Raw genomic sequence first — 26,737 nt, forward strand, 5'->3', positions numbered from 1 at the left:
TTGCTTGTACCTTGAAAGCATTTGCCGCCTCAGAATGACGACTCGACCCCATTTCTCCCTCCAGGCCACGATGCTGCCGACGGAGTACAAGGCCGGCAAGCTGCAGGCCTACAAGCTGATCAGTGAGATGATGACCCGGCACCAGGATCTGCTCCCCAACAGCGATTTCTTGGTGCACCTCTACCACATAATGCACAAGGGCTTCACCAGCAATGACCAGGTATGGCCAGCAGGTGGCACTACAGGGATGTTGCTGTTGTTTGTGCACTAGATGGCACACCGGTCAAACAAGTCAAGCCCTGCGTGTCCACTGTCCCTGTCTAAACACTACAATACAGTTGCCTGTACTTTCTGCTCTCCTGTCTACTTTTCCGTCAGAGGTTAGGACTGACTGTAACTTTTTACTCCGTAAATTTTTAATCTTGTACCCTTGTGGTTAAGTATGTGTTAATCATGTGTCGGTACCAATCAGGAATATTTGGGATCAAACTGAAGACACTTATTAACAGGAGTGAGGGTCTGCTATTTACCAGTAATAGTGAGAATGATACTGAGCTTTGGCATCTGTCACCTCTTAGCCACACCCTGCCTTAATATTTAAATCTGGCCTTGCTCCATTCCTTCCAGTTGAGATGAATGGAGTCTCCTAAAACAAAGCACAAGCATGTGAATGTGGGGTGTTTAGGATTTGTGCGTGCGTGCGTGCGTGCGTGTGTGTGTGTGTGTGTGTGTGTGTGTGTGTGTGTGTGTGTGTGTGTGTGTGTGTGTGTGTGTGTGTGTGTGTGTGTGTGTGTGTGTGTGTGTGTGTGTGTGTGTGTTGTGTGTATGTATATGCCTTCCTGGCTAGGTTTCTATCGCGCCTTGGCAGTGCGACAAGCTTATTAGAATGTTTTCCATGTCGTTAAATAATGTTTTGAGCCCCTGCCGCGTATACGTGATTAATTAAGGATTGACGTCTGTCGCGCTCCCTTAGACTGACACGTCGGCTAGGGGCCCAGCGCAGGCAGGCCGGCCGGCCGGCCCGCGTGCATGCGGGTGTGTGGAGGCGCAGGCGGGGAGCCTGGGGAACGTAGCATAGAGTAGAGCAATGAGGGGGGGCACAGCGAGGGACGGGGCGACATTCTCCAGCTTTTGTTGTGGCTCTGTGTAATGCGTCAGGGGGCCAGAGCCAGGCTGGCCACTGAAGCATGCTCAAATTGGCCAGAGAAAAGAGTCCTCACGCCACACAATAGGGGACAGCCGCACGCCTGCTTAACATAAGAAAGTGGCTCTTGCTCCCCACCCTCGCTCGCTTCGTTTCTGTCTTCACTCCACCCCCCATCACACCTAGAAGAAAAAAGGAAAAAGCAAAACATCTACTTTTTAAATCCCAGTCTACATATGTTTTGTGTTATCGGTTTCATACGCATCTCTCACAGTACAGGACGACTCTTTTTGCCTCATAGGACTTGTCTTAAACTGCCATAATAAAAAGTGGGACGCCAGCATACATCTCTTCACTGTATTAATAAATGAAGGAATAGGGGAACAAATGGCATAACCTTTTTTGAATATTTCTCTACTTGGTTCTAGGTTGAGGTCGTTGAGGCTGCTGTTGATTGTGCCCTAATCACTGAAAAGAGCAGTCTTTTACAACGTCTGTACTGCCTGTCACTAATGTGACAGTTGACCCCAACGCCACAAAAGCAGCTGCCTATTGAACCCCTCACCTTATGGCCAAGAAAGTGTGCTGTGCCCTATTTGAACAGTGCAAGAAGGAATCAACAGTCAGGTGCAACATAGTGGACATTAGTGGTTTAGGATAGGGACGATTTGAAGCAGTGAGACATTCGGTAAGATTTCCTGATGGTGTGCGTGGAGTGATGTAATGCTGGAGTGGACCCTGTCACCCCAGGGGCCAGCAGGTGGACAGCATGTGCTTTCCTGGAGATGCGGCCAAATAAAAAGGCAGGAGGTGGGACTATTCAGAGTTACGTTAATGCACCTTTTGTTAATGCGGGGGCCATTCCCTCGCCACATGCGGAGCTCAAGTCTCATTTCTGTACACACGTTTCCTCTCCTTGCACGTACAATAGGGGAAAAAAAAACAAAACACTTTGCGCTCTACTTTTGCGGCTTCCTCTAAAATGCTCATTTCAGGCAATCAAGCAACAGTTTGTTGCATGCTAATTACCTGTGACTGCACTGCACATTATGCTTCAGAGGTCAATTACCAACGAAATGAGGGTAAAATGGGCCCTCAATCCTAAAGCGCTTCCCACCAATTTTCTGTATGCGGCGCATTGTGTTGCTTTGACTTCCTACTTACTGCTGCTTATTTTATTCCTCTTTTGTTCACCTGCATTTGCTGTTTACCAAAGCTTCAGGTGATTAATGTCACAGGTGTGTGTGTGAGAGAGAGAGAGAGACAAATTGTGTGGTTGTATGTTTGCTGAAGTGCCCTTCACTTCATCTAGGAACAGGCTAATGTTTGAACTGTCTGATTTACACAGGTTTATGGCCAAGGAGGCAGGTGTTTTCCAGCCTGGACCTTGCCTTTGTACACAAATATGCACATGCATGTATCTAATAACACATACCAGCTTTTCTGAAATTCTCATACCAATGTGTGAGTTAGTATCTGTTATTTTTTTTATTTCTTTGAAACGTAAATATTCCTTCCCGGCGTGTGGAAATGAGTCCACGTGTTTGCTGCTGCTTTTATTCTCTAAATGCAGCCTGGAAAAGCTGTTAGAGCTCTTTTTTATGCTATCGTCCAGCGCGGCATTATACTGTACATACTTGAGCGGAGTTCTCTGCAATACAGCATATGCCAGCGTTGAAAGAGCACCCATCTGCCACCGAGCCGCCTGTACCTCAGCGAAACAATACCTTGTCTCTGGCTTTAATTACAGTTTGCTTGTGTGTGTGTGTGTGTGTGTGTGTGTGTGTGTGTGTGTGTGTGTGTGTGTGTGTGTGTGTGTGTGTGTGTGTGTGTGTGTGTGTGTGTGTGTGTGTGTGTGTGTGTGTGTGTGTGTGTGTGTGTGTGTGTGTGTGTGTGTGTGTGTGTGTGTGTGTGTGTGTGTGTGTGTGTGTGTGTATGTATACATGTGACTCATGAAAGTTGAGGTCTTTTGTTCTCACTTTTATCCTCTGTGAACAATCCATCTGCTACCTCTCTCTCCTCTGTTTCTTTCCCACTCTGTTTTTTTTTCCTGTCCTTTAGTGACATGTGTTGTTGAGTGCCTTACTCTCCCCAACACACACAAAATGCTTAGCCTACCTGTTGGAGGAAAAAGCTTTCTCCCTGCCATGTCTCTCACATGGTGGCCCATTTACAAATATTTCTGTTACTTCTCTCCCACACTCATACCAAATGCAAAAATCCCATCTGCACTGGCTTCACAAAGTATTCGGACCACTTCACTTGATTGTGTTGTAAATTTAATTTTATGCTACTGTATCACTCTAACAGAAGCTCAGATGTTCTCTGCCGTGATGGAGGACCATGCCATAAGGAAGGCTGTACAGTATGAGCGGTGCTCTATCAGTCAGACATGGTAGAGCAGGTAGATGAAAGTCACTTTTACTAAAAGGATTATTGTGAAACACTTTGAAGTTTAAACATCATTTCAAGGAATCCAAAAGAATGAAGGACCTTTTGGTCTGATGAGACAATTGGCCTAACTGTTGTCACTGTGGCGGACAACACCAAGGTGTGCCATGGTTTATAGTTCAGTTCAGCAAGACAGTGAACCTAAGTGAAGGCAAGATTGAAGTGCATCTTGTTTCTGGCTGTCACTGAGTTATTCCAGACTTCTGAGGGGAGAAGAATTTGTCCAAATAGTTCAAAATTTGTCTCATCCACTCTGATGGAGCTTTAGAGAATCTGCCAGGATGAAGGGAATAAAGTGCTCACGTGTGTGTGGGGGGGTCTAGGCAAAGAAGACTCTTGCAGTAATTACTACCATACCACTACTTCTCCAAAGTGTTGGAGTAACAGCTTGAATACAATTGAAAGTAATAGATTTCTGCATCTAAAAAAAAAAGGTCTGAACATTCTGTGTGTCTGTGTTCATGTTTGTTGTCAGGACGTGCTGAACACCATCGTTTGCTCGTGCTCACCTCGGTTCTTCTTCCTCGGCCTGCCTGGGTTCACCCTGCTGATCGGAGATTTCATTACTGCCGCCGCTCGTGTCCTCAGCTCCGACTCCTTAGAGGTACAAACACGCCTTAAGGTTCCTTATGTGAATCCAAGTGTAAGATGAAGATGTTTGTACATTTGCCAACCTATCATGCCATATGCAAGTAAAGATTTGTGACTAATAGCTCTCTTTTCGGGATTTGTCACTTTTGAAAAACTTCAAAATCCTTCCTAAATTCTAGTAATAATAGAGGAACCTGAGGAATTAAACAACACAAATACTTGAAACCGCTGTCATTTGGTGTGTGTGTGTGTGTGTGTGTGTGTGTGTGTGTGTGTGTGTGTGTGTGTGTGTGTGTGTGTGTGTGTGTGTGTGTGTGTGTGTGTGTGTGTGTGTGTGTGTGTGTGTGTGTGTGTGTGTGTGTGTGTGTGTGTGTGTGTGTGTGTGTGTGTGTGTGTGTGTGTGTGTGTGTGCATTCCTACCAAAATCCTTTTCTTGCTGTAAAACGAAAGTATTTATTTTAGATCATCACAATTCTGTTTAAAAATTAAATATACTTACTGAAAACCTCAAGTTCATGTAGGTACTATGCATAAATAGTAAATGTTATTATGACTAATATGATGGGTTCAATGCACTTTTGACCCAGGTGCTTGTTTCGACTCCTATGCAGAGTATTTTGGAGCTGCTGATGCACTCATCTGGACCCAAACTGAACTATGACCTGTCATAGAACCATTAGAAGACACGATATTGACTGACCAATAATGCCTATATGTTCTTTAAACAATAAGATACTGTTTGCACATGCATGTCTTGTTTTTTTGCTGTTATGGGCTCCAGATTTATGATCTGCTTTCAGGCTAACAGCAGCTTATCAGCTGCAGCATGTGTACATGTGTCTGCCTCAGAGCTGCAGCCATCGTGCATTTAATCATTTTGTTGCACAACACCTACCATGTGCCGTGAGATTCTGTTGATGTTTCAACATAGTCATAAATAGAGACCAAATTAATTCTGCTGGATCCCTTCAATCCTTTTTCCCCTGATAACGTGCTTCCTGCTTTCCTGGAAGTGGGTTGTTTTCACATAGCTTCAGGGAATTAATGATACCATGTTTTGTCCCATTACTGCCAGGCTCCGAGGATGGAGGCTCAGACAATCCTGGGCTCCCTTGTGTGTTTCCCCAACCTCTACCTCCAGATTCCTGTACTACAGCATGTGCCTGGCTCTGAAGAAATAGTTGTAAGCAATGAGGATATCAAGGTAAATAATGAACATGAAGTAACTAAGTTCATCTGCAAATATGAATGAGGATCTTCAAAAATAATTCAGGTTGAGTGTTCTGTTATAATAAATTGTATTTTGTTGTTGTTTGTCATTTTGGAGCATGTTGAGATCATTTTCTTTCTCTTTGTCATGTAGGATTATCTTGTCAACATCCTTTTGGAAACTGCCAGGAGGGAACACTGTGAAGAGGCCAGGTATAATTATTATTGTGGCCATGCTAATAGTTAGTTTGTTTTGGTGACGCCTTTTGGTTAAAGATATTTGGCCTATTTTATAAACGGTCACTGTGCTTCTCTCAATTAGGTGCATTGCTGTGTGCAGTCTGGGTCTGTGGGTGTGCGAGGAACTCATGCAAACGAACATCCACTACCAGGTTAAAGATGCCATCAACGTTTTGGGAGTAACACTAAAGGTCAGCGTTCCTCTAAGGAGAGTCGTTTACACTCGCTTGCTTAATGGCACGTACAATATGATTTAAAACCATAATACTTAATTTTCTTTACATTATGGAGGCTGGCTCCTTTTTAAATATCAGAAGAAAAACCTGAAAAGTGAAATCGCACTGATTAGCTGGATTTCCTTTTTTTTTGTTTGTTTTATGCCCTAAAATGACGGTTGATTACGTAAAAGGCCTACGAAACAATTTCAACATAGTGAGGAGAGGAAAAGTATTAAAATAGAACCTGTGCAGTGATGTGGTTCATGGGTATATTTTGGAAGAGCCCTCTTTTCCCTCTGAAGAGATGCAGAGAACCGGTGCAGGCTGTTTTTTATTTATTTATTTATTTTTTCATGGAAAAGGGTTTGGGGCGGTGGCGTAATTTCCAGGCTGCTCGCTCTCTCTAGATGTGGGCCAATTTAAGCAGCTACATCTCCCAGCTTCCTGTTCGAGCAACCCCCGCCCCCCACCCCCTCCTCTAATGGAGCAGTAATCACTCCCCTGTACAACTTGACACACAGACTCAGCCAGCCCCAAAATAGCGGGTATATGCTGGGTGGGGGATCTAGGGGGAAGAGTGCCACTGAGAGTCTCTTTTCTAAAAGCAGGTGCTGAACTCTCAGGGCCCCTTTTTGTGTTTGGCCATTTCTGCACTCCCCACATTGTCTGCCCTTGTTACATGTTGAGAGGCATTCAACTGGAAGAAATGGGAAATTCCATTTCTCCACAAAGAATTTCAAATCACTGAAGAAATCCACACTGGAAAGAAAATTGTCAACAGCTCAATTCTTTCCTCCAGTGAGTCTGGAGAAAATGAGCCATGGCTTGAAGTGGAAATGAAATTATGCTGATTATCTGAAGCGTAAGTGAAAAGCTACATTTAAGGGGAAATTACTCTGAAATTTGCTGCGGTCAATGTGTACAGCTAAACTTTTCCAAACCCAACTTTAACCACGAACGTCCTTCTGTCTTTTTTAGAATTTATTGTAGGTACTTAGGTGGAACAGATCCAATGCAAGCAGACAGGGAATTCCAGCAGGGAATGCAGAAAGTCATTTAAATAACTGCCAACTCACACATTGCATTTACAGTTGGTCTATTAAGTCGTATAATGTATACGTATAATGTCTGTTTGTTGTTCAGGAGTTACATGGAGTGTTCACTGTATGTTGGAGTCGATCAGCCATAATCTTAGAGTTATTAGCTCATATGAATATTTCATATTTAATCATATTACTTAGTTTGAGTAGCTGCAGAGTTGAGTCATCGATACAGTATCTTTGGATGGGTGGATTTCCATTGAATTGTTCCTTACTCATGGTGTCAATAAACCAGTGGATCGAGTTCAGGCAATTAAATATAAAACAGCTTTGTGGTTGAAATATGTTCATGGATAAATGAACGAAAATGGCCTCAAATTTTACATTTTTTACATTGTTGCTACCTGTTACACCCTGGGTCCTCTACATTATTAATGAGGTCTTGTCCTTTTCTCTACTTTTTGTATGTATAGTTTGGGAACAAAGCAGTGGCTCAAGTAGCCTGTGACGTGTTTCAGCTGCTCATCTGTCACTGGCAGCATCTCCAGAGGCTCGAGCCCACTCTGCCGAAGAAAATCATCGAGGTGGGATGCGCACACACACAAAAAAAAAAAAAAAAAAACTGACTCACGGTTAAATTTCCAGCAGCCATTAGTAGCTTTGGAGAACTTCTAGATAGCATGGGAAAATTCCTGTTAAGTCACTTAGCTTTTAAAACACGCATCCTTGTATTACTCATGCATATGCATGGGGTACGTTCTGTGGCATCACGTCTGTTTTAGCGGGAGGCTGATGAATAGGAGTGTGTCATCCAATTATCTTTCTCCTTGTTTTGTCCCAACACAGATCTTTGTGGCCACAATAGCCTTTTTGTTGCCAAGCGCAGAGCACTCAACGGTGGAAGCAGACAAAAAGGTACATGTTGGAAAGGTGGGGGCTGAAATGGCCTTGCTCTATCATGTTGGAATGGTGCATTTGCAGAGGAATGTTTCAACTGATGTGATTTGTTCTCTTCTCTTTTCTTCTCTCCGGCATTGTGTTTTTCTACTTATACCGATTTATTTTTCTGAACATACATTTTTTTTCAATTAATATGGTTTTGGGGGTTTTGTTGAGCAAACCGATGAAGGAACTTCTCTTTCCCCCCAACTTTTCCCCTCAGGTGCTGGTGTCCCTGCTTCTCTGCCTGTTGGACTGGAGCATGGCTGTGCCTTTGAGCGTGCTGCTGGAACCCGCCACCATGCCGTCGGTGGAGGACATCACATCCAGCAGGGCCCCGTTGCTGGACTACATCTACAGAGTGGGTAGCTTCAGTGGCCGCTGAGAGTATCTCCTGAAGCATACGTAGGCTTTGTTCACAGACACAACACCCCCCCCCCCCCCCCCCTCCACGCTGCCACATGGGCTTGCCACTTTAATTAGGCTCACCTCCACCATGACCTTATGACTATGCCTCATTTCACATTAGAGCGGCACAACAGCTTAGAAGCATCTATCGCTGTTGGTAATTATTATATAAAGAAACGTGCAAAAGCACGATTGCAGTTGCTTACAACTGGCAAAATGTCCAGTGTTCTATCTATTTCTCTTTATTTGTCTGTCTAACTCTTTATTTTATGGCCTGACCCTGAGGACGAGGGCCAGGCTTCAGGCGCAAATGAATGAGGTATTATTCATTCCCTCCTGTCTGGGCAGATGCGGTCAACGGCAGATCTTTGTAAGGATGTCACCCCTGATAAGAAATGGTCTAATTATTCAAACAGGACCCTTTTGTCCACTTGATATGCTCAGGCTATAAACGCTTGTCCGGGAGATTTGAATGGAATATGTCTTAATATGAGAGCAACTGCAGCTGCTAGGAGAGCAAAGACAATTAGGCGTGATTGGTTGTCTATAAGCACACACAGCCATGGCCCCTCTGGGTAACGGGAAACAATATTATAAGCAAGGCGTCACAAGGTGTGACAGCATTAATGCAGGATCAAGATCATAATCTATACATTTGCACAGACTCACTGGATGCTAATTATTCATTCTACTGTACCAAGCAGAGAATAGCGTACCTAACAGAAGACGCCACCCTTTTTATGTAATATGGAAAATATGTAATTGAGTGTCTGATTTATTTTAATTTTTCTTCACTCACCATCAGTTAATGTTCAAAAACTTAAAATCTCGTCTTTGCCTCGGCTCACTTGGCAAATTCTAGGAGCGAAAACTCACCACAAGATTAACGAGGAAAAAGACTTTGTGAAGTTGCTTGTGGTGACTGATGTGTAGCATGCAGATCGATGTGAAAAGCAACATTACACTAGACCTCAGCGCTTCACTAGAGTTCTGCTCAGGCTGCTCCATCTGCTCTCAGCCTCCGCAGCCAGCTGCACTGTGTGTGTGTGTGTGTGTGTGTGTGTGTGTGTGTGTGTGTGTGTGTGTGTGTGTGTGTGTGTGTGTGTGTGTGTGTGTGTTGCTATACTTACAGTTTTGCTTGTGTTTGTTTAAGTTTTCATTTTATTTGATTGTTGAATATATATGTACATATTAATGTATCCATACAATGATGTACCTTTACCTTATAATGTGCTTGTTTCGCTGCGCGGTACCTTCCAAGAACTGTTGCTATGTGAAGTGTAGTCACTTAGTTGTCAAGCGCAGCCGCCAGTCACCCCCCCCCCCTCTCTGTTCCACCTCGCCACAGAGGAAGCTCTTTGGGGCTTTGGTGTAGCAGCTGTTTGGTTCAGGTCTTTTCAGCATTAAGCCTCCAATCCCTCCCCCATGCACCCAGGCCTGCTCTGTGGAATCATCCACATACTGTCTACATTGCCCTACACAATACTGTTTCAGATGGCAGGGCCAGGCTGCCTCTCTGAGCGTCTCTTAGCCAAGAGTGAGCGTATGTGTGTACTGAATGGGATTAGCCTTCGCGTGGCTTTACACAAGTTGCTCCCCTCTGAATGAGAGGCCCGCTCCTTTACATACATTAGGCATACACTTTACCCTCACATGCAGCACCTTGCCTCCACTCAGATGTTACACTACACAGGTGTGTGTGTATGTGTGTGTGTCGGGCCATGTGGGAGCTGAGCACAAGGATAAAGTCTTAATTAAATCAAACTGTGTAAACCTGTCCAATGGCTCTAATCAACTGCCCCAGTGCGCCTTATCTAGGCCTGCTAACGGATGCTCTGCCATCTGTTATGTAGATCGATACACTCACACATCACAGGAGAAATGGATTAGTGGCAATAAAGACCCTCTTTCTCTCTCTCCCTTTCTGTGCGTCCCTTCTTCCCATCATGGCCTTATGATGTAAATGGGCCATACATTCCCCTTTCATATGCTCCTGGATCCTGTCAGTCTGGAACAGACCTGCAGGCGTGTCACTACATGACCTCGCCAGACACCATCATATCTAATTAGACTGTCTTTATACATCAGATTTGCAGTCCACTCATCAAAGTGCCTTTCACTGTCATACTTTAAAATTAGTAGCCAGACGCACATCTTACCCAGTTGTTTTCTTTTTCCGTCCAAGGTGCTGCACTGCTGCGTGTCTGGCTCCAACCTGCACACCCAACAAAGCCACTACCTCCTCAGTCTGTCTGACTTGTCCAGTGACTATGACCTCATGTTGGGTCAGGTCAAGAACTTTGAGTCACCGCCCTCTCAGAATAATGCTACTGACCTGAGCAACCTTCTCACGGTAGCGGAAGGTAAGGAAATACTGACATATGAGGTCTGTATCCACAGTGGGAGTGATGAAGCCATGAACATTCTTTATATGTTTCTATTCATGGCTACACATGGTGGTTTCCATCAGGTGTTATACACAGCTCTAGTATCTCTGATCATTGATTACTCACTCCTTACTGTACTAGTGCTACAGCACCATACTGTACCTCATAAAGAACACAGAGATGTATATTCTTCCCTCTGATATTTACGAGTACGAGAAGCAAACTAGAGCATCCATTTGAAACCTCTCCATTAAATGTCAATATCTTATTAAAAGTATGAAAAGAAAATCAACCATCGCTGGGAATGGAATGTTCGCATTAGTGCTCAGCCCTCGAGAGCAGACCCATTATAGGGTTTACATAAAAATGTGATTTTTTTTTCGTCTTTTTTGTGACCTTGTGATTCCATTAGGCAATGTTTCGTCTCTCTCCCAGCATGTCCTCAACTTCTAAAAAGTCCTCTAAGCGCATACAGACGCAGTGCATGTGTCCACTTAGACAATGTAAGAAAATTGAACAATAGCTTCTACCTGGAAAATTTCACCACACCTCTCCTTTTTCAGATACACCTCAACCACACTGAGTCTTAGCAGAAATAACAAAACACTATCAAAAGGGCAAACCAAAGAGTGCCGGCCTAGTTATATTCATGCCCCCCACCTCGTATTGATCAAGTCACATCAAAGGGCCAGTGCATCTCTAATGCAGCTTGGCCTGCTTTCTAAAGAGCTTTCTCCACTTTGATGGAGGATGATGGTATTGATAGCACTGTCACAATGCAGGAGTGCATCTTCTTGTTTTTCCCCACATCACTGCAGAATAAAGCATGGTATGCCTTTCACTTGGGAGTAAAAACCTGTGCATTTACATAAATGCAATTCACTAAGTAGAGTCCTATTCAGCGGCCTGTAAAGACGGTGGTTCTCATTAGCACTCAACCAGTATCAACGCTTGTCCATTGTAAGATGACTCAATGGGCTTTTCAAAGTTGTCTCTCATGATTAGATGCTACCTACTTAGAGGTGTGCTGGCCAAGCTATTGTGAGAAGCGAATAAAGTACCCCTATTAGTGATCATAAATGAGATTTGGCTTTGTGTAAAAAAGAGCTAACAGAGATGATAGCATGTCTACACACAAATGTGCGGCTTTTGAAATACTGTATGGATGGCAAGGTCAGCGTTGGGCATATTATTAAGATTTATGGGCTTTATTCTAAGCCCATTGGTAACTTTGACTATTTATCACAATTGTAGTCACATTTTTCTTCTTCAGATGTGTTCTCAGCATTTCTATCTTGTTTTTCCCTATCCATCGACCAGAAAAACGACGGCGCAATATGGAGCTGATCCCCCTGACGGCACGGATGGTCATGACACACCTGGTCAACCACCTGGGCCATCACCCGCTGAGCGGCGGCCCTGCTCTCCTCCACAGCCTCGTGAGCGAAAACCACGACAATCCCTACGTGGAGTCGTCCGAGCTGTCGTCTGAGGTTTTTAAAAGCCCAAACCTGCAGCTGTTCGTCTTCAATGACAGCACGCTGCTGTCCTACCTGCAGATCCCCACAGAGACTCCTACAGTTGGACAACCTCCCCATCCTTCCTCCCAAGTGCGAGTCATTGTCCGGGACATCTCGGGCAAATACTCATGGGACGGCACCATTCTCTACTGCACCAGCCACGAGGACTCTGCTGATGTGGCCGCTTTTAACGCCATGGATCAACCCGTTTCCAGCAGCACTACGGTCCTTCAAAGTAGAAACCAACCACCATCTCCAACAATAGGACCCTCCAAAAACCATTGCTCGGCATCGGACTCTGACTTGTGTGAGGAAGAGGAGGTATGCGTCCTGGATAAGCTCCTGGAGGATCTTGGCCACACCAGCCCAGAATGTCTGCTGCAGCCACAGGTCAAGCTCAACCAGCCAGCCCCTTCACCTCATGGCATGACCCTGGAGCAAGAAAACACCATCTTGGAGGCCATTCTTAGTCAGACACAGCAGGAGGAGGAGCAAGTGAGGAGGTGGAACGCTGATGTAAGCTTTCAGGCTGCCTCCCAGACGGAACCGTCCCACCAAGAACCAAAAGCTCCCTTCTACTTCTGCCGACTGCTGCTAAATGACCTTGGCATGAACTCTTGGGATCGCAGGTATGCTAGCTAACTAAAATCACCTGCAATCACTGCTCTGCTTTGCACTGCAGAAGGAGAGACAGGTGTGTGTTGCTTTCACAATTCCCTTTTTATAATCCATCCTATAAAATGCGCATTAAATATAACAATTGAGGAAAAAATACACTCTGCATTCTAATTTCGTACCCAAGTTACTTTTGCTTATCCTCCAAGTCACTCAGCTACTGGCTCGTTACTCAAAGAGCGAAAGAGCAGAGTTAAAAGCACGCTGGAGTCTGCAGTGTCTTAATCTCCTCTCCACAGGGTAAAAGTGCCCAGCTGTTTTCACTAAGGACTACCTTGCAGAGCCACATCTTTGCAGTGCTTCCCCCGTAAATTAAAAGCTTACACCTCTTAATGGTGATGGAGCAGCATGCACGCAGCTAGTAGGAAATTTCTGTTTGCACCTGTGCCTTTTTTGCCTTTGTTAATCTTGAGTGCAAAACACTGCTAGCATGACAGGTCCCTGAATGACACTTTATATATAGAATTACAAAGATCGCGTCTGTCTTATCTAAACAGGAAAAGTTTCCAGTTGCTGAAGAAAAACTCAAAGCTCTTGAGGGAACTGAAGAACTTGGATTCGAGGCAGTGGTAATGTCTTACCCAATTTCAGCCATTCTGCTTTTGCAATTTCATTAAACAGTTCAATTTCACTCAACAAGCCAAGACAGGTGTAGATTTTGAGTATTTGTCGTGTGTGTGTCTTTTATCTGAAATAGCAGGACTAATGAGCTTTTAAAAGTGTTCCTCCTAATACGAGGTACTATGTTCTGTTTTCTAGCCGAGAAACCCACAAGATTGCGGTGTTCTACATTGGTGAAGGCCAAGAAGACAAGTGCTCAATCTTGTCCAACAGCGCTGGCAGTCAGGCTTATGAGGAGTTTGTATCTGGACTGGGATGGGAGGTAGGTACAGATTTACACATCTGCTATACAGTAGTATAAGCAAATAATTTACTAAGAGATGTACAGACACACTCAAAGCAATAAATGGCATCCACCTGTATCCTCCAGGTGGACCTGGCCACACATTGTGGTTTTATGGGTGGACTCCAGAGGAATGGCAGCACGGGTCTCACAGCTCCTTACTATGCTACCTCCACCGTGGAAGCCATCTTCCATGTCTCCACACGCATGCCATCTGACTCTGATGACTCTCTCACCAAAAAGGTAGACTTCTGTTTATATGCACGGTTTGTTTATAACCAGGTTTCTGAGGAATTATATTCTCGCCTGTCCGTAACATTTGGATTATCTCGGCAACTGTTGTGAGTCATGTGCAGCCAATGACACAATGTCTCGAGCAAGACGAGAATTAGCTACTTAGCTGTCTGATGCGGTGAAATGGCTACACAGTCCTTCATGCCTGGAGCATGTTGTTGTAGCCTTCAGCTCTGTGTTAAGCTGTGATCAGGAGGTGTGACTCCAGAGTGCGGGCATTGATTAGTGACCCTGGCCAGGCAGGCCTGAGGAGTAGAGAGTCGCAGGCGCGTGAGTGAGAGGGCATGTGCCGCTGTGGTAATGACTATGATTCTGCTAGACCCTGCCCCCCCCCCCTCCCTGTGTGGTGTGACCAGGGCCTGGATTCAGCCATTAGCTCTCCCTGCTAGGGCAGGCGCCGGCCGGATGCCGGCAGGATCCTTTTATCCAATTCCTGCTGCCGCCACAGGAGCGATCGATTGGGTTCTGCAGTGGGATTCTGAGTTGTAGTGCACCAGTAGCAGTTAGCACGAAGAAATGAGCCGCAAGGCCCCTGCCCGTGCTGCCAATCTTCTCATACAGTACCCCGCTGAGAAGGGAAATTCATCAGGCTCTCCTTGTATCCAGCCCACCTCTAGTCTGGCACAGGGCACCTCCTCTTTGTTTCACAATTAACCCCCTACTCATTCCAAACCTATCCCAAACCTGTACACTGTGATCGATGAAATTAGTTGGGACTGAGCACAGACTTTAGCCAGCCAGAGTGAGGCGCTGGAGGGGCATCCAAAGTAGAGTGTGCTGTCACTGTCACTTTCATTAATTTTAAAACTTCTGTAATTGCCCTTGCTGGCCTCATACAGATCCCTCCGCACTAGCTACAGGCCCAGCAGAAATTGGCAGCCTGATTCCATGTGTGGATGCTGAGAAACTGGTTTTGTCTCTGTTCAAGTAAGATGTTTCCCTGTCAATTTAAAAATAACACTTTTAGTTCAACAGTCACCCGCTTTACTGCCTGTGGCCAAAGATGCATACTGCAGGTGAGCACTGGATGGGGAGATTGCTTGTTTAAGACAATGGACGGGGGAAAACATGGGAAACCATGAATTCCTCAATCCAATTGTGGGTTTTGGGGCAGCGCAAGCTGCAGCAGCAGCAGCAGCTGGCTTCAGTAATGTGGTTACAGAAGCGACCTGCGGGGTTGGGGTTAGGTCGCTGTGTGTGTGTGTGTGTGTGTGTGTGTGTGTGTGTGTGTGTGTGTGTGTGTGTGTGTGTGTGTGTGTGTGTGTGTGTGTGTGTGTGTGTGTGTGTGTGTGTGTGTGTGTGTGTGTGTGTGTGTGTGTGTGTGTGTGTGAGAGACAGACAAGTGCCTTAGCTATCACACACACCCTGAGGCACTGCAGCTTGACTCGAAGGCTGCAGGTTGTTTTTTCACGGAACCTCTTGTGTTCTGTGGTCCTCCGTGTGTGTTTGTGGAGCCCATTGGTTGGCTGCGAGGTCAAAGGGGGCTAATTGGACAAGAGCCTTTGACTCGAATCACATTTCATTAAAGAAGTCTCAAACATTTGGATGTGATTAACAAGGGGGTAAATAGATCGCCGCAAAAGATGATTGACTAGAGCATAAGCATCCTCATTAAACTTTGTGATTCAGCTCATCCAAATGCTAATATCTTAACCCAAATTAACATGCCAGTGTTGATTGTCTATTACGAATGCATATTCAACATTTTCTCTGAAATTGTCCCAGTGACTGACCTGCTTGGTACCTGCTGATCCTTGGACAGACAGGCTGAACTGGCAAGCTCCAGTAATCAGCATGCCGTGGATTTGTTTAAGATTAACGTATTAGCATAATTAAGGGCTTATAATAGAATGTGCTAATTGCATTTTTGGTGGCAAGGGCATGTTTCTTAATGGCTCATTAGGCCCACAGTACATTGGCAGATGTTTTCTTCTGAGTAGAGTCTCACTTTTCATTGTCCATGATACCTCACAAAGGGCTAAGGACAGTTCGAGTCAACAACGCTGGACTAGCAGCTAATAAATAATCTACAGTTGTCAAAGAATATAATGTAGCTGTGCCTATCCATTTTACTTTGGAAAGGGGGAAAACTGTTTACCTGTTTCAAAGTAGCGTTGCTCAATTTCCCGTCATTTGAGTGTATGTTCTTGTCCCGGCCAGTTTCATTTGTGTTTGTGAATAGAGTGGAAATGGGAAGCAATTTAATCTCTGATGGAGAAAGTTAATTGGATTTGAATTATTTGGTTTTAAAATGCTCAATTGTCTGCATTTTGTGTTTACTATTTGAATTTGTAATGAAAAAAGACTATAAAAAGAGTCAAACCCGGAGCCTAGCATCCTATTTAAACCACTATTTTCAAACTAAATGTGTCATTTAGCTGTAAGCAGTGCCCCATACTCTTGCACCTGCTGCACATATTTTTTAGGATACACGTTTTTTTTCCAATATTTATAGCTTTAAATAAATGGAATGGAATAGGATGGATAGAACCCTGCTTTATGTAAAAAAAGGAGGGTTTTATTTATGGCGGTTCTGCTGATCCATCAACAATGAATTACATTATCATTTATTCCGTCCCTTCACTCATCTGCCTTCTGGAGCCTGTCTGGGCCCAAGTTGCCAACTGCTTAAACCCACTGACATGCCCTAATCTGACTAAATTTGTATTCCTATCATCGTCACCATAGGGATGAAAATTACGCACACTCACCAGGCACTTGATTAGACTGATTCTGTTTGCTCGGCAGCTGCGTCACTTGGGAAACGACGAGGTGCACATAGTGTGGTCAGAGCACACCAGAGACTACCGACGCGGCATCATCCCGACGGACTTCGGAGACGTCCTGATCGTCATCTACCCAATGAAGAACCACATGTATTTCATCCAGATCATGAAGAAACCGCAGGTAAACCGCTGCAGGCAGTGTCACCTGTATCGACAATAAACACTAAACACATTTAAAGTGAGAAGTTTATTTCATGCCTTTTTTTAATATTACTACAAACTGCTTCTTTTTTATTTGTAGTAGGCCTGAAATGGTTTCCAGCCTTTGTTCTTGACTCACAGCAGCAGTCAGTCATGCTTCCTGCTCTTCCTGTTAAGACACAACTGTGGGTTTTCGAGCTTCTGTCCCCTCTTGGGGCTTCTGTCTGTAGGCGCCTACTCCTGCAGTACATTATTACCCACACTGTGGGTATGTGCTTTCAGAGATGCTTACTAGCCTTTCTTGGCCGGCTTTCATCTCGGATGCTCCATAGTACTGCATCTGCACTCGATGTGTGGTCTTTCAGAGGATAGTGAAAATTCTTCTTTTGACATTGCTGGTTTCAGCTACAGCCACAATATTTTCCTTATTCCTACTTAACATTGTATCCATGAAGACAATGTTTCTCTTTCTGATAACTGCATGTTTAGGCATTGATTGCTATTATTTTTTTGTTGACAGAAAGATGTATTGCTAGATAATCCCCGTGGAGACTGTTGTTCACTAACCTCTAATACTATTTTCTTTCCTTTCATCCATCAGTATTGTATTCTTCTGCCGACAACGCTATGTAACACATTCAGTGCCATAGTATCGCTGCATTGACCCAGTTACTTTTTATTTATTTATGTGGACTATATTGGACTTCTTGCACTGTATTGGTCTTTATCGTCAACACACACTTGGTTAAAGGGCAAAACCTGCCAAACCATGCAAGCGTATATGTTTCAGAATTCAATAACTTAAACTGGGTCCACATTCAAGAAGCTGTAAAGGAACCTCATTAGTTTTTCATTTCCACATGCTAGTACAGTTTCTAGCCTCCGAATAAGTTAATTGGTCCGTATCATTTCCGTTTAAAATCCATTTATTGTTATTTATTGTTTAATATGTCTGGTTATTAGACTCACTGAACTGCCCATTTGAAGACAGCAGGACCTTTGGAGAGACTTTGACATTCACGTCCGCTTCCAGGTCAATGACCATTGAGCCTCAGTGATTAAGGGCCCCCTTCCAATATGCATGAGCAGACGCGTGTAGCCCCACACACACTTGCATGCTGCCGCTAAAACGCATATTGGCTCTTTGTATTTGTTCTGTAGCTCAATTTGAGGGCATTGTTAAGTATTGATTGTCATTTTAATTTCATTTACCTAGCATGGATCCACATTAGATATGTGCAGTTTTCATACAAAGGTAGAATTTGGCTTAATTTCCCTAAGCAGATGGCAAGACGGGTAAAAAGAAGAGCAAAACCTTTTTATAAATTAACCATCAACCCATTTTTAAGCAATTATGTGTAAATAACAAGACACTGATCAAATAACACTTAATTATACAACTTCTTAGAACTCTATCCTTTTTGGTTTCCTCAGGTTCCTTTCTTTGGCCCTCTGTTTAATGGCGCCATCATCACTGGAACGCTGCTGCCTAGCTTGGTGCGGGCCACCTGTATCAACGCCAGCAGAGCCGTCAAGTCCCGGCTGACCCTCTATCAGAGCTTGTATCCTTTACTACTCCGGCCTTCTGCTTCATTTACTGTTTATTACCTCATACAGAGATAGTTTAGCAAAAAAATGCAACATTTAGACTAAGATAACCCACTACTCGTACAGTTGAGCCCATTAAACTCATGAGTTCAGACTTAGCAGTGGTTGATGACATTGTCGGCTGTATAACCCTACTGAATTCCACTCACATTTCCACCACCACCACCAGCCGATTTGGGGAAATTCATTGAGACATGTGGCTTGCTTTTCACGTCGGCCATCGTACACAGCTGAGCGCTGACACTGATCTTTATGGGCTGCTTGATTTACATACAGCTATTAGGCCGGGGCTGTTTCACAGCCTGGAGCCACATGGGAGGTTGTGAGAGACTGTTTGGGGTAGGGGAACAGATAATGCGTAATCATCTATCACTACCATTTTATGGAGCCCAAGGAGAGCCAAAATAAGAACAACATCAACAAATGCCTCGGAGTGCATACACACACGCGGGCAAACGGCTACGCGAGCACTCGCTGTCATCCCGCCATCCATCCAACAGTGTGCTGTTAGTAGCCTGACTCCAGCTGTAGTTGTCAGTTGGTTTAAAGGGAGTGTAATCACCAATGGAAAGGAATTAGCATGTGAATGCCAGAAGCAGAGAGTCGGGGGGTGGAATGGGGGCTGAGTCGGGATGGCCCCTGGAGGGGGGGGAAACCTGATCTCCCTCAATGCCCCGCTCTCCCTCGGACAGCATATACAGCACCGCCTCGCCAGAACCACGCTGCCCCTCTGGCAGTTGCCATAGAAACCTTCCCCCAGGGATGTTTCAATTTGGAACTTAGACCAGTATCAGCGTTTGTTTAAATATTTTCTTTCTAATTTCTTATCGGTTATACTGTATTATAATCTTAGCAACCACCCTCAGATTTTAGTCTATACTATAGCATGTGTGTATTCTAGCAGTGCTAGTGTGCAAGTATGCGTCTGCCTGTGTGCATTTAACAGTGCGTCACATCTTCGGGCCCACCCTTGTATCAAGGCTCGTCTGTGTATCCCTGGGGGCATCCTGAGTGACAGATGTCTGTTACCCGACGCCAAGTGAATTAGCCCAGTGTGACTGTCATTGCCAGAGGGGGGCAGCCACAGGCCTGCCTGCCTCTCCGAGCCTCGGGGGGACGAGGGGAGGGTGGGATAGCATGGTACCAGGCCTGTGGTGGACCACAAGAGCTTTACCTGGCATTCCTTAACAGAGGAGCAGACCGCACAAAGGTGTGATTTATGAGAGGAGATAAGCTCTGCCTCTGGTGCTCCGGCGCCGATGGGAAGTCGGGCCTGACGTGCCGTAAGAAAGGCGATGAACGAACGTGCCAGGCAAACACACTGCCAGCAGGAGTGTCTGCATGGCGGCCTGCTGTTTATCTGTCCAGCTACAGTGGACTCTATAGATTAATGAGACATCATAGCAGTGGGTTTGGTGGTAATCATGTTGTTAGCTTTTTAAGAGAACTGGTGTCACACAGCAGCATGACTGGTGCGACATCCAGCACAAGCACGGACAGTGAACAAAACAGCTTTGATTGGCAGCTGCAGTCACTTTTTTATGCTTTCATCATCGGATTTACTGTTCTATTATACCGTTCTTTTTGCACTTTCAGTCTCCGGTCATCATTCTTCCGTCTTCTTAGGATATGTGGCTTCTTATCTTTCACAGGTTGGAACAATGAGAGCATTTTGGGGGTGGGGTGTTTTTGGGCAAGATGAAAAACCTCATCCTTAGTTTACCCCTTCACAATACCTTAACAATCCACAGCCTGCTCTCTGCCTGTGAGGCCACTCTCCAATGTAATTAGTTGAATATTTCTTCAAAGAGAAGCTATGTGACCCCTGCGTGTCCACATAAAAGGCCAGTATGGCGCTGTGGCCCCCTCTCTCCCTCCGTCACAAGGCTCAAGAGGACTCCAACAGTCTGCTGCGACGCTCGCAGGATCTCTCAGACTAATAGGATTTGATATTGAAAAATGACCACTAGCAACATTTTCAGAAAATACACATACAGATAGGCTGGAGGAGTGTTTTTTCTCATACACACTCCCGTTGCTACCTTTTCTGTCGCTCTCCCATGGCGTCCCGTGTGTCTCCCTCTGTCCTCGCCTTGCTCTCTGATGGAGAGTTTGTGAAATCTGCGGCCAGACTTCGGTGCGAGTGAGAATATTTGTCACTTCCATCTGTCTCAAACAAACCATAGCACTCTGAGACATCTCTTCAGGAATCATCTATTATTTATATGTTTAATGGAAAATGCAGCTGGTCTGGCTGTGTGTGCTCTAAGTGTATTGTGTGCAACTAGTACACACTACATCATTACAATTTAACTACATGTGACCACAAAACATAACAGCCTAAGTGTTTCTGAAACCACTGTTGTTTTTATTAATTGATTTACATTAAAGTTAAAGCACTTATCACTGCACACACACACACACACACACACACACATACTATATAACTTAGTGGAGACAATAAGTTGTGTTTGTTGTGTTACTGCCGTCTGAACCCAGCCTGTCACTTGATAGCCTTTCTGTCTGCCATCATTTACTGTGTGATGAAGATCCTTCGTGCTGTCACTGTAGAATAATGCCTTCATCCAGAAGCCGGCCTTCATCTCTCTTTTCAGCCGCCACTTAAGGTTGTGTGCCGTCCATCACACTTTGCGACGGGGCATTGTTAAGGGTAAAAGCTGCCCGTGCGTGTTTTGGAGAGATGGCAAGTTTCTGATAGGTGAGATAGCGCAGAACTGACCTTGATTCAGAGACATAGCCTCCCTACTGGACAGAATCAATAGCTTTTGCGCACTGCCCTTAGTCCCCATGCTCTGACACACACATACACACACACACACTTACGCACACAGATCCATCTCCAGGCAGCGATCAATAACCATAATTTGTTTCTGCCCATCGCCAGTCATGCGAGCCGGGCTTTTAGGTGGTGTGTGTGTGTGTGTGTGTGTGTGTGTGTGTGTGTGTGTGTGTGTGTGTGTGTGTGTGTGTGTGTGTGTGTGTGTGTGTGTGTGTGTGTGTACACAATAGCAGGAAGAAGAGAGGGGGGCTTGATCCTTCAGTGGGACCCAGAAACCTGCTGAAGTCTGTCATGTCTCCCTCAGAGGCTCATATCTGCAGTACCCCAGCTCCACTAAATGCAAAAAGTCATGTACTTTCAGTGGATGCATGTTGTGTTAAAACATTAGGCATGTGACGTGTGTGTGTGTGTGTGTGTGTGTGTGTTGGTGCTGCTTCCTCCAGACACCACCATATTTATTACAGCCACCGCCCTGACAATGACACATTGTCACACCCCTTCTGAGCAAGTTATTGTCCGGCCCTCATTGTGTTTTTTGGACGACGGTAGCAACCTCTTTTGTGTACAGTACGGTTCTTCACCTAGAGGGGATGAAAGTGCGCCTGTATGCATGATAGGGTGTCATGAATAGGATCTGCCATGTTAGTGTTGTCTCGCATGAATTATTTAGCATCGTTGATAGGTCTAATTTGCCAGCTGTTACGCCATAACTGTCGGCAGTCACATGGATAATACTCAGCAGTCTATATCACTGGAACACAGTGCTTGACTGGGCACAGTGAGACGCCAAGACAGCCATTATATGCTGGATTCATGTAATGGTCTGAGCTGATATGAGAATAACTAGCCAACTTCCTGTTTATGGCAAACAGGCCCGGCTATCTCCATGCTGTCATAAAAATGCCTCTAGTAATTTGCCTCTAGGCCGGAGAAATCACCATTACTTTTGCACACAATGTATAACCATCAAGCAGTATGTCCATATTACTGGGCTCGACGCTTCCTTTCATTTGGAGACGGCAAACTCTTCTTGCATTGGCAGGAAGCAGGCGGTTGAGTTAGAGGTCAGCTCTGTGTGAAGTGCCCCTGCTTGGAGTTGGCCATGGTGGAGGCTGGCATTGGCTTTGATAGAGCCGTTGAGAGTTTACGCAGTATTTGGGCAGACCATAGCGAAAGGAGGGGTCTCTCCCCCACTGCATGTTTTAACCTAATCCCATTATCAGTGTAGCGCACTGCCTCCCATTTCTTCCCCCTCCTTATCCCTGCTCACTCCCACCCCTCTCTCCAGCTGACCAGCTGTTCCTACCGGGACTCACGACAATGTCCGATGTGTTCAGATCACTGAGTACCCCCCCCCAAATCCACACACACACACACACACACACACACACACACACACACACACACACACACACACACACACACACACACACACACACACACACACATATACAGAGTGCAGTCCATGCACAGCCAAAGCAACCCATTACTTCATCCTAGGAAGGGCTAGAGGGTGGAGGAAGGGAGAGGGAGCACGGGGGGTGTAGAGGGGGCAAGCGCAGGCCTGTCAAACCAGGAACCCTGACTCAGGAGGCAGCCCAACTCGGATGGCATATGGCGTCTAGCTTCATACAACATGCAAAAGTATTCTCCATCTTCACCCCCTCTCATTCACCACCCTCCTCGTCTCCCTCCCCTGCTGCTAATGCAGAATGACTCATAGCATTACTCCCCCCCCCCCCCCCCCCCCCCCCCCTTCTCCCCCTCTCCATCAATTCCTCCCTCCTCTTGCCACCCAGCCTGTAACAAAAGGCGTCCACTGCATGGCACCCACACCCTTGAAAGCCCTGGGGGCCCGGCCGAGCCTGCACTCTGAGGTTTGGGCTTCGTGGGGGCTGCCCCTTTTAAACACAGGTAGAGCAGGCGTGGAACCAGACGGCCAACAGCAGGGACCCAGAGCCCCGCCTGGGGTAGCGCACACACACACACACACACACACACACACACCAAAAACACCGCTGGTGTCCAACTGTGTCCGTTGTGTGTGTGTATACGGGAAAGGCTTTTATTTTGTAGTGCATCTGGTATTACAAAATTGGTTTCTGTACAGGTGTGTTTGTGTCACAAACCTTCTAACAGATAAGGCTCTGGCAAAGTGCAGCAGGATAATTTCATTTATTCCACAATTTTGATTAAAATTTCTCAAGCTGGCCAAACAAGCCCATTGTGTCCACTCCATCAGATAATAAGAAAGCACACAGTTTCAGCATATTTTAGTGTAACCCAAAAGAATGTCATGCTCTGTGTATTTTTAAACTTGAACCCCCGCCCCCCCCCCCCGCCCCTCCCCTCCTCTCTCCGTCTGTTATGCATTCGTGTCTGACATCTGTCTGTTTGTGAGCGGTAAATTGAAAGCCAACGACACTGCCAGTTTTGAGAAGGACGGAATTCTCTGTCCCAACTCAGACAAACTGCATTAGGTTGAGTTACAGAAGCAAAACCATTAAATTGGAGCAAATCATGTAATGTAATTTTTACTGCAGCTTTTCAGATAGGCATATCCAAGCTTTAGTACCTAGATTTGAGTTTATTCAAAAATATATTGCATTATTATATTATTACTATAAAAACCCTGAAAATAAGTTGAGACAATATCAAGAGATAAACAGAATCTGAAAATAAAGAGCAGAACATATTTGCATACAACTGCAGTTTGAAAGACCACTTAATGTGGAATCGTTTTTTATTACTATTTTATAAATTGAAAACTGCTCCTCAAAAATGTGTTGCTCCACAGCTTTTGCCTCAAGACAAATCTGTTGTTTCTCCTCGTTAAGTCTCCGTAGAGTAGATTCCCCCAGACTTAACGGGCCTAGATGATAATCAGCCTAAAATCAGCTACAGTACTAATGTCACGGAATGAGAGTTGGTTTTTGATTTTGTTAAAAAATATCTCCAGCAGTTACTCTTCCTCTAATGACTAATTTCCTAAAAGGTCATTGGTCTCTGTCAATCAGCCAGAATAGCCTGACCCCAGTGTCACCACTGGACCAGCACTGACCGCACGGCCGTTGAGAAAACATGCTCAGCGTGATTGATGTGTGCTGATGCTGCCTCTAGCTCGAGTGTAAGAAGAAAAAAAAGTCTGTCTGTCTGCTTCGAGTGATTAGCATCCAGCTATCCATTCCATCTGTTCTCTCTAACCCTGTTTAATTAATGAACTTTCTTTCTCTGCCCTGTAGCCAGTGCAACACTAAAGCAAAAGCTGTTAACCCTCTCGCGTCGTCCAAATGGATGCGTGTTCTTGTCCACCTCCCTCCTCGACGGGCGCGTTCTCATTGATTAGTTATGTTTTCTTTCCCCCTCTTTTTTTGTGTGTGTCTCCGGGTTCTTGAAGGGAGGGTTAATGAGCTTTCCTGGCAAGCTGCAGCGCTTGGAATCCAGGGATAAATGGGAATAATTTTGTTGTTTCTTTGTTTTGTTGTGTTTTTTTTTTTGTGATGGACTTGGCAGTGATGTGAATCCTCATGCCACCATGTGTGGTTGTGTGTACATGAATGGCAATGTGTGTTTATTTGGATGTGTATGAATGGGTTTCAGGCGGGTCACATTGCATTTCATCCCTGCAGGTCCATTATTCCTCTTCAGAAACGGAAAGGCTGGAGCACTTGGTTCATCTTCCTGCCATCTCGGCCAAACTCTTGTTGTTTCCTCCTTTTTTACCACCAAGTACTCTCTCGTTTTCTTTTATGTCCCCTCTTCCTTCCGTGTCTCTTGTTACAGGGCACTGGACAGCCCTTTGTCCAGCTAAAGCTGCCCTCTTTTGTTTGCGCGGCCTTTTTTATCCCTGTGCTAATCGCCATGGTCGTGTGCCTGAGTTGGACCCCATATTTCACGCTTAGCTCTCCTTTGTTTGACACACCGCCCCTGATAAGAATCCCAATTCTAGGGCCTCTCTGATATTGAAATCCAACAGCGGCGCAGAAAGAGCTTTCAATCATCCATTATCTGTGCTCCAGTGATTACCATTCAATCTCCCAGGGTCCAGACTCCTCATCACCAGCCCCAGAGCCGAGGCCGTCCCCTGAAAGAACCCGCATCCCTTAACGCCTGTGTCGCATTCAGGCATATCCATAGATATTTCTGACCATCTTGAGACAGGCCTGCGTTGAATACTGCTGGGAAATGTCAGTGAAATGTCACTGTCATTCTTTGCTGGAATTTCTTGGTGTCTGATTGTGGCCCTGGGTTTCGGGGGGGACTCTTGTGAGGACGCTTCGTGACATTATTGGGTTTCTTTGTCCTCAAATGCCCATTAAATTAGTCATTCTTTTTTATATAATCAGACACTGTGATTGCTCCTTTTTTTTATTATTAAGGCTGCGTTGCTTTTAATGTCACGGGCCGTTTTAAGAAAGAATTAGTTGATTATTTATAAGTTGAACATTAATGCCATTTTAAACGGTTCAAAGGCACAGTCTGCTCCTGCTGGCCTGTGGCCATTGTTCTCTTTTAGAGGATGTCCTTGTGTCTTGCAGCATTTGCATTTTTTGCACCAAATGGAATTTTCTGCATTAATGGCCAGCGCAAACAAAGCAGCAACAAAAACAAAACATTTAAGTATGCATCGCCGTGCATTGTCTGCCCCTTTTTACAGAGAAGCACTCTTTTGATGTGATAATACTGATAGTCTGTGTGTAATTGTCAAGTGGTGGTTGGGACTGAAGTGCAGCACTGAGAAATGCAGGCCTTATCTTACTGTGCCTCTGCACTGAAACCAGCTGTAATGGCGTCGAGTTTGATGTCATACACAGAGGAAGCATTGTTGTAGTTTTATGCTAGTAGAGCGATCATATAAACATATCTCATTTATCCAGTGTAACATTAGAATATGGATTAATACAACTGTGCTTTTTCCTTATTTCACCTGCTTGTTCCTATTGTTGTCATTCAGCTGTAAGGGATCTTTGCAGGTGTTGTGCACTAGCTGCAGACATCCACTTATCTAACACTGTAAAGCTGCATAGCATCTCTCAGTACAATTGTTTAATGCAGTGTACACATCTTCATTTGTTATGTATAGCCTCTAATTACTATTAATGAGACCCTGGCTGATTTGGGTACAAATCTATAGCCTTTGTTATTCTGATGAGTCTTATTTACCCTCAGATCTCCAAGCCAGTGGGCTTTGGAATGGGAGTGTGTAGCCGGGGCCGCTCTAACTACACACCCACTTGTTTTTGTATCTGCAGACTATGACAAAATCCAGTAACCCCCCTCCCCCCGCACGGCACCCGTCTGCATGGATGTATAGTACTTCCCGCTTCTCCATCTGTTTTTGTCCACCCATGAAAAGGTCCATTATAATCACCAGGATGCACA

General features: G+C 45.0%; 1 protein-coding gene across 10 annotated transcripts in view; it reads left to right on the top strand.

Moving 5' to 3' along the window:
- The window catches only part of ralgapa2 (Ral GTPase activating protein catalytic subunit alpha 2), a 70,661-nt gene that overhangs the window by 27,882 nt on the left and 16,042 nt on the right, over positions 1–26,737 (top strand). For 8 of the 10 annotated variants that reach the window (XR_003784549.3, XM_029140228.2, XM_029140233.2 and 5 more), the window contains 15 exons: positions 65–220; positions 4,071–4,199; positions 5,262–5,390; positions 5,550–5,608; positions 5,718–5,826; positions 7,367–7,477; positions 7,740–7,808; positions 8,056–8,193; positions 10,426–10,603; positions 11,948–12,776; positions 13,320–13,391; positions 13,582–13,705; positions 13,814–13,969; positions 16,769–16,927; positions 18,382–18,509. Coding sequence is in view for 8 of the 10 variants with exons in the window: in XM_029140228.2 (XP_028996061.1) it covers positions 65–220; positions 4,071–4,199; positions 5,262–5,390; positions 5,550–5,608; positions 5,718–5,826; positions 7,367–7,477; positions 7,740–7,808; positions 8,056–8,193; positions 10,426–10,603; positions 11,948–12,776; positions 13,320–13,391; positions 13,582–13,705; positions 13,814–13,969; positions 16,769–16,927; positions 18,382–18,509 (2,546 nt within the window). In the remaining 2 variants the exon portion in view is untranslated. Of the gene's footprint in view, positions 1–64; positions 221–4,070; positions 4,200–5,261; positions 5,391–5,549; positions 5,609–5,717; positions 5,827–7,366; positions 7,478–7,739; positions 7,809–8,055; positions 8,194–10,425; positions 10,604–11,947; positions 12,777–13,061; positions 13,299–13,319; positions 13,392–13,581; positions 13,706–13,813; positions 13,970–16,768; positions 16,928–17,910; positions 17,981–18,381; positions 18,510–26,737 lie in introns of those variants that run through there. The other 2 variants (XR_008693678.1, XM_029140238.3) reach the window with 2 other exon arrangements.

This window comes from Betta splendens, chromosome 22 (genome assembly GCF_900634795.4).
Source record: "Betta splendens chromosome 22, fBetSpl5.4, whole genome shotgun sequence".
Lineage (NCBI taxonomy): Eukaryota > Metazoa > Chordata > Actinopteri > Anabantiformes > Osphronemidae > Betta > Betta splendens.